Here is a 12,376-nt window from a genome sequence, read left to right on the forward strand (position 1 = left end):
CTATGCTTCAGCTGTTTTCTCAGATAAGGACTGAAGCAAATCCTTATAGACAGTAGAGTTCATGAATCGAGGATAAGAGTCTCTGTGCATTAGGGTGTAAATCTGAAGTTGAGCATCATCAAATATATGTTGGGATGGCTCTACCATATTTCTGTTGATTACTTCTCTTACTCGAGAGTCCAAGCTGACCTGTCAATAGAAACAAATAACATTTGTATTAGATACATTTCTTTATAAATCTGCCCCCAATTCACATAGCTCATTTTGTCTTTTGAAAGTCCCAAACCAGTCAGGTGTGGTGGCACATGTCTGTAATCCCAGAGACTCATTAGGCTGAAGCAGGAGGATTGAAAGTTCAAGGCTAGCCCGGGCAACTTAGTGAGACCCTGTCTCAAAATAAAAAGGGCTGGGGATCTAGCATAATGGTAGAGTTGCCCTTGGGTCCAATCCCCTGCAGAGAAAAATAAAACCCCAAGCCCCTTTCAAACCAAACAAAGTCATCTAAAAATCCAAACTGCTGAAAGAAAACCTAAAAGCCCAAAGAAGGAGAGTTTTTAACTTTTCAGCAACATTAGCAGCCCCTAGAGGGCTTATTAAGTAGTTTGCTGTGTGCCACCCCCAGGGTTTCTGACTCAGTAGAACTGGGTAAGAGCCAGAACTTTTTATTTCTCATAAGCTCTAATGCTGGAGGGGATCATACTGCTTTCAAAAACCACAACATTGTATTACTTCACATTGTAAGTGAGAGTACAGTGTCCTTTGTGGAAGTAGTAGGAAAGGTAGCAAGCACAGACGTAGCCCTTGCTAATTTCCCATAACATGAAGGCTAACATCTGCATGCTTTAGCCTTTTCCCCAGCTAAAACACTATCACAGATTTCTGGGAACAATTATTAGGCGCGTGCTAAAATCACAAGGCCTAAGGGCCAATTATGCTTGGGGTTTCACTGATGAATTGTGGGGCCTTGGGCAAGGTGAACTCCATTGTGTCCATATTAAGTTCCTCATTCAGTGAAATGATGATGGTAGTTTCTAGATTTTTGCTGAGGATTTAATGAGAATTTACTTAAAGTGCTTGGAATCCACTAAGCCTCTGGGAGAGGATAGCTATTATGCTATAATGTTTTGCTCATGCTGGACAAGACTGTGTCCTAAACCAGGGCAAACCACTGGGTTCAGACTTCCTATAGGACACCACAAAAATAAGAGCTTAAGCCAAAATTTGTGACAGTTAACTCCCATATCTTCTAAGGAAAGAACCTCAGCTGGATCATCTCTGCACTAGCAACGTATATTTATTAATGTATGTGATTAGTATAAAATTGAAAATGTGATTAGCTAAACTGTGCATTTCAGTTTTGACTCCAGTGACCCATCTTTCCATATGCACATGACCGTCTTTCTCCTAGTAAGCACCTCTTGCCTACCCCCAGTGGTACCTCAAACCCCACATGTTCAATGCCAACTCCCAAAGCTTCTAGATCTCCTTGTGTGGCTAGTGAGGGAATGGAACTGCCCCCAAACCAATTCAGAGTCCTGATTATCTTTCAAGTTCCCTCCCGGCTCTGTGTCAGTCACAAAGTCCTGCTGATCCTACTTCTTTTTTTTAAATTTTTTTTAGTTATAGTTGAACACAATACCTTTATTTTATTTATTTATATGTGGTGCTGAGGATCAAACCCAGCGTCACCTACATGCTAGGCCTGTGTTCTACCACTGAGCCACATCCCCAGCCCCCTACTTCTTTAACACTCAAATCTGTCTACCTCTTCTCTCTCTGACATAACCCTTGTGAAGGTCATTCACTATTTGCTGCTGGATTTCTGTAGCAGCCTCCTGAATGGTCACCTGGTGCTAATGCAGTGCTTCTCCAAACCACGCCCAGTGGTTTGACCAAGAAGCTGTTTCTGAAGTGCAACTTCCATCCTGACACTCCAGCTTTCTACCGTGCACTGGCTTGTTGGTGTGCTCAAGACCAGGTTCAAATGTTACCATTTCCAAGGTTAAGCTTCTGAGGACCATGATGCTATGCTTCCACTAATTCCCAGCTCCATTTCACTATTTTCTTCAAAATCTGTTCTGAACCACTTGGGATTTAAAGAAGGAAGGAGCTAGAATTATCTTGTTTTTGTTCCTTCTGTCTGGGATAACCCTTCTCCCTATCCAATGAAGACCACTTATCCTTCAGATCTTGGTTTAAACATCATTCCCTACAAGACAGGACTTCACCAACCACCCAGTGGAGAGACAATTCTCTCCCTTGTTTTCCACATGTCTCCTAAGCTTGAAACACACTCACCACAAAATATTTCACAGATTTCAGGGAGCACTTGGCACCCATCTGTGGGACCATAGTCAAATGGACTTAAATGCTATGAACAGAGGCAGAGTAGTTTTCTGTGTATTGGAGTAGCCATCCGGTGCAAAGGTGAGCATGACCGAACATGACCCAATATGGAAGGGGTTTATTTTACCAAGGGCTCTTTCGAGAAGACCTTTCTGTGGGTACAAACCTCTTTAGGAGAAAGAATAGAAATGTAGTCTTCATATATTATCCTTGCTTTCTCTTCGATAATGTTTTTATTAGCTTCCTTTTTCAGTTCCTCACAAGCCATCCAGAAAAGCATATTTTCTTCACTGAATTCTGTTCGGAGAAATTCACGGAAAGCATTTCTTCCTGCTGGAGTGACCATTAAGTTGTCGAATGACTGAGCCCAGGCATTGACTTCTTCCAGAGTAGGAGTTGGGCTTAGAGGAAGCCAAAAGAAAGGTGGAAAGGGAGCTGTTATTGGTAGTAAGTTCAAATTTCATCACTGGAAACCTCTTTCCCTCTCTGATGATGGAAAGTGTGTAAATTTTGGCACTTTCAGGAAGGGGAAATGATGTTCTCACTTCCTTAAGCCTTTGGCAAAAACACGAGTACAATGCTTTGATAATGTCTAGCTGGATTGCATGGCTGCTGCCAAAGTGCTTGTAAACCAAGTTGCTAGAATAACTACTAAGACTATATTTGTTTACAGCTGGTAATGTTTTTAAATTATAGAAGCAAAGAAAAATCTATCACCACCTGACCCCAAACTTCCTTATCTTCTATAAGAGAACTAAGTCTTAATCTTCAGAACAACAATGGGGCAGTATCTACTTCATAGTGTTTTGGGTTTTTTTATGTAATATGTGAGAAAGAAAATAGAATATATGCGAAACAGCTAGGTACAGAGGGACACACCTATGATCCCAGCAACACTGGAGATAGAAACAGGTGGATCACAAGCCCTAGGCCAACCTGGATAATTTAGTGAGACTCTGTCTCAAAATAAAAAAACTAAAAAAAAAAATGGCAGGGGATATAACTCAGTGGTAAAGTGCCCTGGGTTCAATTCCTAGTACCAGAAGAAGAAGAAGAAAAAATATGTGTATATATATGTATATATAAATGTAAGGAAGGAAGGAAGGAATGTCACCATTTACCTTAAGAATTGAAATATTGTTCAAAAAGTTACATTTGTTACCCTGAGTGCTTATTTTCCCCACTCCATCCTGGAGGAAACTGCTATATGGCGGGGGCGGGGGGTACCAAGGATTGAACCCAGGAGAGCTTCACCACTGAGCCATATCCCTAGTCTTTTTTCTTTCTTATTTTGAGACAGGGTCTCACTAAGTTGCTGAGGCTGGCTTTGAATTTGGAATTCTTCTGCCTTAGCCTCCCAAGTTGCTTGGATCACCTGTGTGGCACCATTGCACCCAGATGTGAGCTATTTTCTTTTTCTTTCTTTCTTTATTTAGTCACTGGGAATTGAACCTCCCACAGACTAGATAAGTGCTCTACTGCTGAGCTATACCCCCAAACAAATTTGATGTTTTATTGTAAAACTTTTTTTTTTCTTTTATGATACTGGAGATTGAACTCAGGGGCGCTCTACTATTGAGCTACATCATTAATCCTTAAAAAAAAAAATGTTTCATTTTGAGAACACGTCTCACTAAATTGCCCAGGCTGGCCTCTAATTTGTAATATTTCTACCTCCACCTCTTGGGTCACTGGAATATAGGCATATGCCACTGTACCTGGTAAAAATCTTATTGTTTGGACTTTGTTTTTATGACAGTCATATGAATTCTTCAAAATGAAAAAGTACTAGATATATGAAGAACAATAATGATAATACCTCTGGAAAAGTTTTCTTTTGAAAGAAAAGACATAATTTTAAAATAACAGTTTTAACTAAGTAAACTACACACAAATTCTGGATTATTTTTATGAAGAATTATTACATTATAGAAGTTTAAAGTATGCTACTTATGTTCCTTAAGCATATGAATTCAAGACATCTTTCTTTTGTCAATTTAAGAAATACATGATTTTGAAAAAGTTAAATATAGTTTATAGTAGAATTGTTTTAAAGAACGAGAGACCATTATATGTCCCATACTAGTGAAGAACTGTTTTTCCTCATAATTTTATTTATTTATTTTTAATTTTTTAATTTGTTCTAATTAGTTATACATGACAGTAGAATAGATTTTGACCCACTGTATACAAATGGAGCACAACTTCTCATTCCTCTGGCTGTACATGGTGAGTCATAACAGTACTAATCATACATGTATAATATAGCAATAGTATCAGTCTCCTTCCACTGTCCTTCCCATCCCCACAGCCCCTCCCCTCTCCTTATTTCCCTCTGCACAATCCAAAGTTTCTTCATTCTTATTTAGCCTCCCCCCACCACCAATGAAGAACTTAAAAGCAAAGAAAATGCAGTTCAAATAGCAAAAGGAGAAAAAATAAAGGAACCAATGAGGAGGTTTCACAAGAAGCCAACCACAGAACGGGCTGAAAGACTAAACATATTAGTAAAGATCAAAATAATTGACCGTGATATTGGATTCAAATCCCTAAAAGCAAACTGGGCCAAAAAAGCCAAATTTGATATAATGTTATTTTTACCAAAAAGCTAAAAACAAGTCAATAGGCAAGATATGTGGGGCAAAGGCAAGTAAGTATAATACTAATGTCTAAGTGGAACTAGAAGCAAAAGGTATTAAATGGACAAGGAGCCACTTTATGTTATTCACTGGCTATGAATAAAGGAAAGCCAATGTGCACTGAGTGCTCGTTTCTTGCCAGGCTCTGTTCTTGTTTTATTCAACATTCACAAGAACCCTTTATTGGCTTAGCTACAAAAAAAAAAAAAACAAAAAACATTATTATCCCCATTACACATATAAGGAAACCGAGGCAGAATGTGGCTTCTAAGTTGGAAACAGTGGCACACACCTGTAATATGATATGACAGGAGGATTGCACTTCAAAACCAGCCTCAGCAAATTGATGAGGCCTTAAGCAACTTAGCAAGACGCTGTCTCAAAAAATAAAAAGTGCTAGGATGTAGCTCAGTAGTAAAATGGCCGTAGGTTCGATCCCTAGCACCAAAAAAGAAAAAAAAAAAAAAATAGTAGCTTTTAAGTCAAGTGCCAAGGTCACACAGGCAGGACAGTCAGAGCCAGAACCAGATGCAGGCATTCCTATTCCAGATGTGAATGTTCCCAAAGCTTGGCATGGAACACAATACACTGAGATCTAGGACATCAGCTGTTTTTAACAGACTCATACTTTGTGGAAGATCTTAAGATTGTCTCCCAGACTTTGAAAATTCTGGGACAGAACAAATAAGATAAAGAATGAAAAAAATAGTAACTACTACTAAGGTTTTACCCCCTCAAAAATAAGCAATTTAATATAAAACCTATTTGAACAATGCTTTTTAGAATATTTGCCTAATGTCTGTAATTATAAAGGCATAAGATTAAGACTTAAGTATAAAAATAATTATGGGGAAAGGAAATCAATTTATAATATAGAAAGAAAAAAATAAATTTGGTAACAGTTGATGTGTATTATTTTTTCAATTTTCAAAATACTTAAATTTTAAAAGTTATTTGGCCATTTACTATAAATTTATAATTAAGAAAAAATAGACTGACTCTTCTGAAAATCAAGTATGTTGTTTTGTTATGGTCTTTTATTTTATAAAAATAAAGTTGCATCCTTAAAGTTTGTATAGAAGCATACCTTTATTTTTGTGATTGGCACAGTAAATTTAAAGGAGTTCTTCTGGGAAAAAATATGTCACTTTGAGATTTGGTGTTAATAAATTGTTAGAGAAATTGTGTGTATTCTGTTTGATCAAAAAGAAAAAGAAAAAGGTTGGTATTTCTGAGTTTAGTGAGTAAAAAAATGTGAGATTCTACCTTTCTTCGCAGGTTGGAAGTTCTGTTCTGAGCTCATGGGAAGCTCTTGTGAGTCTCTGGTCTTCTTGGTTTCTAACAGTGAGGCTGCAAGAAACAGGACAGTCAGTCACATGTTAATTGAGGTCAATTTGCACCAAAGAAAAGTTTGTTTTTTTTTTTCCCAACAAATATTTTAATGAGAATTTCAGATTCTCAAGTAGAATTTTCTTTCCTTGAAAAACAAAATGGCCATGATTGCTTTCTTCAGAAAATCAAAAGGATGACAAAAAGACATTTGTGTGTATTAGATTTCCACAACTATAACAAAATACCAGAGATAATTCACTTACAGAGAGCAAAGTTTTATTTTGGCTCACAATTTTGAAGGTTGAATCCATGAGTGGTTAGCCCTTTTATTTTGGGCCTGTGGCAAGGGTGCACATCATGGTGGGAGTACATGATATAGCAAAATGGCTGACAGCATAAGCCAGGGATCAAACAGGAAGAGGGAGAGGCTGAGATCCTACTATCTGCTTAAAGGGTACACACCCCAGTGACCTAAGGACTTCCCACTAGGCCCCACCTCTCAAGGGTTCCATCATTTTCCAGTAGTGCCTCCCTGGGAACCAAGCCTTTAACATTGGGCCTCTGGATAACATTCAAGATCTAAACTATTAGCAGTATTAGAAAAATAAATTATATTTATTTATACCACTGTAGTCTATACTAATCAAGAAAGAGAAATTATCATGCTCAATTACATTTAGAATAACTTTTCATATAAAACTTGTTCATTAGAAAAGAGTAAAAAAAAATAGTAAGGTTGTCAGAAATGTTTTCAGTTTTCATTTCCTTTTCTGCACATTAAAAAAGGTATATATTGGCCGGGCATGATAGAGCATGCCTATAATCCAACTCCAGATGCAGAGGCAGGAGGTTTACAAGTTCGAGAGGCTAGCCTTAGCAATTTAGTGAGACCCTGTTTCAAAATAAAAGTTAAAAAGGGGTACGGATGTAGCTCAGTGGTAGAGCACCCCTGAGTTCTACCCCAGTGCAGCAAAAAAAAAAACAGTCTGCTTTGTTTCTAGTCAAAATGAAGGGTTTATTTATTTGTAGGGCACATGTACAAATATGAGAGAAAACCAATCAAAATTTATTTTGTATCAGGCTTGAGAGCTTGTTTCCTTATACACAATTTGTACATATCTCTCTAAATTTATTCCAAATAATTTTGTTATTATTATAAGTGGAATTTTACTTCTGTCTTACCTTCTAGTTATTGTTTGTACACATGAGGACTATTAGTATATGTTGTCATTTATATGCCATAAAATTGATATGCTTAAAAGTGTACAATTCAGCTGGGTGAGGTGGTACCTGCCTATAATCCCAATGGCTTGGGAGACTGAGGCAGGAGGATTGTGAGTTCAAAGGCAGCCTCAGTAATTTAGCAAGGTCCTAAAAGCAACTAATTGAGACCCTTTCTCTAAATAAAATATAAAAAAGCGTTGGGGATGTGGCTCACTTTTTAAACACTCCTGGGTTCAATCCCTGGTACCAAAGAAAAAGTGTACAATTCATAGCTTTTTAGTAATATACCTACAAGGTTGCACAATCATCATTACTATCCAGAACATTTTCATGCCCCCCAAAAGAAATCCCACAGCTGTTAGCAGTCTCTCCTTATTACCTGTATCTCCCTTCTCCAGCAGCTCTAGAAACACACTAATAAGTTACTGCTTCCTATCTATCCCTTTTTGCTTATTCTGAATCATGCAATATGTGATCTTCTGTGGCTGGCATCTTTCACTTGGCATAATGTTTTCATGGTTTATCCATGTTGTGCATAGCTTACATCAGTACTTCATTCCTTTTTCTGACTGAATAATATTACATCATATGAATATGTAATATTTATTATCCATTCAACGGTGGATGGACATTCACCTTATTTCTACTTTTGGGTTGCACATTCGCGTGCAAGTTTGTATGACCATACACTTTCATTTATCTTGGGTAGATTTTCATTTTTTCTTGAGTGGAATTGCTGATGCATATGATAACTCTATTTTTAACATTTTGAGGAATTCCCAAACTGCTTTCTAAAGCAGCTGTGCAGTTTATACTCCCCTGAGCAATCTTGAAGAATCTAATTTCTCCATATCCTTGCCAAAAGTGACTGTTTTCTTTTTCATTCTAGTTTCCTTTATTTGCACCTAACATGGGTGTGAAAGGATATGTCACTATCACTTTGATTTGTACTTTCCAACTGACCAGTGATATTGAGGACTTTTTCATGCAATTACTAGCTATTGTACATCGTCTTTGGATCTATTTATTTTCTTTGGCCATTTTTATATTTATTTAGTACTAGGAATTGAACCAAAGGACACCTTACCACTGAGCAGCATCCTTAGGACTTTTTATTTTGAGATAGGGCTTCACTAAGTTGCTGAGACTGGCATAGAACTTGCCATCCTCCTGCCTCAGCCTTCTAAGTCACTAGGATTACAGGTGTGTGCTACCACAACCAGATCATTTTTATTTTATTAATTGATTTGTTTTTGGATGTTGAGGATCCAACCAGGGCCTTGCACATTCTAGTTTTCTTTACTGAATTCTTCTGTTTGTATCAGTTTTATACATAATTCTCTTGGAGTTTTCAGGTAGACTCTCATCTCATTGTCTGGAGAGAGGGAGATATTCTACCTCTTCCAACTTTTTGTTTGTTTGTTTTGGACTGGAAATTGAACCCAGGGGCATGTAACTACTGAGCTACATGCCAAACCCTTTTTATTTCGAGACAGGGTCTAAGTTGCTGAGGCTAGCCTTAAACTTGTTATCTTTCTGTCTTAGCCTCCCAAACTGCTGGGATTACAGGTGTGAGCCACTGTACCTGGCTACCTCTTCCCATTTTTTTAAGGCCTTTAATTGTTTCTTCTTGTTAAATTGCATTGGCTAATACCTAAAACAATGTCTAAGAGTGGTCGAGATTGTGGACACACATGCCCTGATCTTGACTTTAACCCGAAAAAAAAAATGGATTTTTTTTTCGGGGGTTGCTAGGGAATGAACCCAGGGCCTTGTGCATGTTAAACCTGTGCTTTAATCATAGAGTTATACTGCTAGCCCTCAAAATGGCTTTTTATCATTGATGATTTGAGTTTTATCTTGTTATTGCTACTGCATTAATGTTTCTCTTCCTTTTATTATGTCTTTTCTTAATACTCCTTACTCCACTTTGTAAGTATGTCAGCCTTTCAGCACATGCACTTTATGAATTTTCAATAGTGTATGTGTCTGTGTACAGCTCTATTTTTCTTTAAAGGCAAAGTCATTAAACATGCAGGAACCCTTTTGGCTTGTTTCTTTTATGATGCCAGGGCTAAAAAGTTTCAATAAATAATGGTTTATTTAAAATGAAACAAAACAAAACAAAGAAGACTGAGAGGCATTGGGTGGTATCCTCTCTGCATGGGCATGAATACTGCCTGACCGCCTAGGCTTCTTTTGTAAGCAGAGCACATTACTGCACAGTGGGTATGAAAAAGCAAAGAGAAAAGGGAATTATGAATATGACACAAAATTCCTAAGAGAACTGGAAGCTAAACTCTGAACTAAATAATGCAAAATTTATTTAAGCTTTGACATTTCTTCCACCTCATTTTACAAAGTTGAATTTTTAAGGAGACAAGCTGTTCTAGAAAAAGTGAAGCATATATTTTTTAGTCAAGTTTTGTTTACTGGGCTTCACTGGGATCATTAAGCAGAACAAGGTGTGGACAGAAGCCAAGGTGGTTGTTCACCATGTTTTAGAAATGGTTAGTAAAGATGATCCATGGTTAGATACATTTTGAATTATAAAGGAGGAAAAATCCGTCAACCTTCTAGAATTTTTAAAGTTTATTTTCAAGAGAAGAATAATCTGCGTGTTTCCTTTATAACAAATACCAAGAGGCCATAGGAGGAAATTCTGAGAGCCACATCACAAGGGCTTAGAAAACATATTGCCATTTACTTTCCTTGAAAGTTAACTCTACTATGTATTTCAACCCAAATACATCTCAAAAGAATGTTGAGAAAAGAATCAAGGATCATCTTCCACTGATGTGACAACTATATATTATATTTGGGGGCTAATTATGAATGCCATTCATTGTGAAAGAAAAATTTCTTCTCAAAATAGTTGAAGTTTGCTGTATGTTTTTGCCCTTATCCTGTTCCCCTCTCTTTCTGCCCTAGAGATAACCATCAACCTAAATTTGTTTTTTTTGTTTGTTTGATGTTTGTTTCGAGTCCTGGGTTTAATTCAGGGACATTCTACCACTGAGGCAGATTCCTCAGCTCTTTTTACTTTTGGAGACAGGGTCTCGCTAAGTTACTTAAGATCTCACTAAATTGCTGAGGCTGGTCTCAAATTGAGATGCTCCTGCCTCAGCCTCCTGAACTGCTGGAATACAGATGTGCGCCACCACACACAGCCACATTTTTATATTTTAGTGTGGCAAAATTTATGAATCTTTTAGAGAATTTTTTATTTTTCAAAGTAACTCTTCCCAACACAGATATAATCCTATATTTTATACTTGACCTTTAAGTCATCTGGAATTGATTTCGTTTTTTTTTTTTTTTTGGAAGATGGGGATTGAATTTTTAATGTGGTTCAATTATGGACTATGTCTGTTTTAATAGACTTAGATACCAGGCAGGTGATCAACCTTCCTGGTTTGCTGGGGACTCAGGCTTTCATGGGACTTTTCAATGCTAAAATGAGAAAGTCCCAGGGAACTGTGATGAGTTGGTTACCCAAATACTATGAATTCAGACATATTCTCCTTCACTGATGCCACCTCTGTCATATGTTGAAAAGGTTTTCTAGATTTCTTTTATTGTCTTCCATTGATGTGGGAACTACATGTTGTATTTTTGCACTATTTATAAATTTTTTCTTATAATTTTTTAAGTCTGAAATAATTTGATTTGTCAATTGTTGACATGAGATTATTTGTTTACCACTGGGTTTTATACTTTTGAAGCCCAAATTAAATGACACATATTCCATTTGATTCCTTTTGTGTCTACTCTTGTCACTTGTCTTCCATGGCTTCCCTTTGGGTTCACTTTCCTCCCCCTGAAGTTCTAAGAACATTTCTTACTATTTTTTAGGGAGGGCCTGTGGGTATAAATTCTCTTGGCCTTTGTATGTCTGAAAATGTCTTATTTTATCCACATTCCTGAATAACAGTTTGGCTTTTTTTAATATTTTATTTTTTAGTTACAGTTGGACATATTCCATTCATTTACTTTTATGTGCTGCTGAGGATTGAACACAGGGCCCCGCACATGCTAGGCAAGCGCTCTCCCGCTGAGCCACAATCCCAGTCCCATAGTTTGGGTTTTGAGAGTTTTTAGTTACTTTTCTCCAGTACTTTGAAGATGCAGCTCTGTTGCATTTTATATACATACATGATAAGTGTTACATAAATGCTGGTGATGATGCTGATGATGATGGATGATGTTGATGTCATCCAGGAATAGATTGTAATTTTATTCACTCTATTTGGTACTAGTCTTCTAATAGTACCCTACTCTGGGATCCATTCCCACCTGCTACCCTTACATTATCAGGATGATATGTTACCAAGGCCATGATCTCAGCCTCCTTGCCCTGTCCAAGGGAAGGAAGGACAGCTTAAACATTAGCTAGAGTCTCACTGAACACCCTTTTTATCCTTGTATACCTCTCAGATGATCATCTCTGTTCACACTGAGATCTATTGGCAGAATGAAAAGTGGAGAAGGGCCCTGAATGTAGGCTCTCACATAGATGGGTATCTTCCCTGTGTAGGGAAGGCCCTGGACAAGTTTTCTCTGTGTCTCTTCTCCAGCTTACTTCCAAGTTGTTTAGATTTCTGTGTAGGCATCTGAAGTCTCACCTGAGCAGCACACTGCTTAGCTGTTGTCCACCCCATCTCCCCACATGCCCACCTGCCGTCTGGTATCTGTCCTGACTGCCTCGTGATCTCATGGGTCTTGGCCATGTTCTATTGCTAGGCTCCATCCACCAGACTGGAACTTCTTACAAGTCCACACTGGCCCAAGTCAAGCAGGATGAGCCCACTAAACTTTCCTGGATGTTTCACAGC

General features: G+C 37.7%; 1 protein-coding gene across 2 annotated transcripts in view; it reads right to left on the reverse strand.

Annotated features, from left to right (window-relative positions):
• Window positions 1-12,376, reverse strand: part of Rgs20 (regulator of G protein signaling 20) — a 97,921-nt gene continuing 85,545 nt past the window's right edge. For both annotated transcript variants that reach the window (XM_026394420.1, XM_077801090.1), the window contains 3 exons: window positions 6,252-6,335; window positions 2,513-2,747; window positions 1-189 (listed from right to left, as the gene is read on the reverse strand). In XM_026394420.1, coding sequence (XP_026250205.1) covers window positions 1-189; window positions 2,513-2,747; window positions 6,252-6,335 — 508 coding nt within the window. The remainder of the gene's footprint in view (window positions 190-2,512; window positions 2,748-6,251; window positions 6,336-12,376) is intronic.

The sequence above is a fragment of the Urocitellus parryii genome, chromosome 7, assembly GCF_045843805.1.
Source record: "Urocitellus parryii isolate mUroPar1 chromosome 7, mUroPar1.hap1, whole genome shotgun sequence".
In the NCBI taxonomy this organism is placed as follows: Eukaryota; Metazoa; Chordata; class Mammalia; order Rodentia; family Sciuridae; genus Urocitellus; species Urocitellus parryii.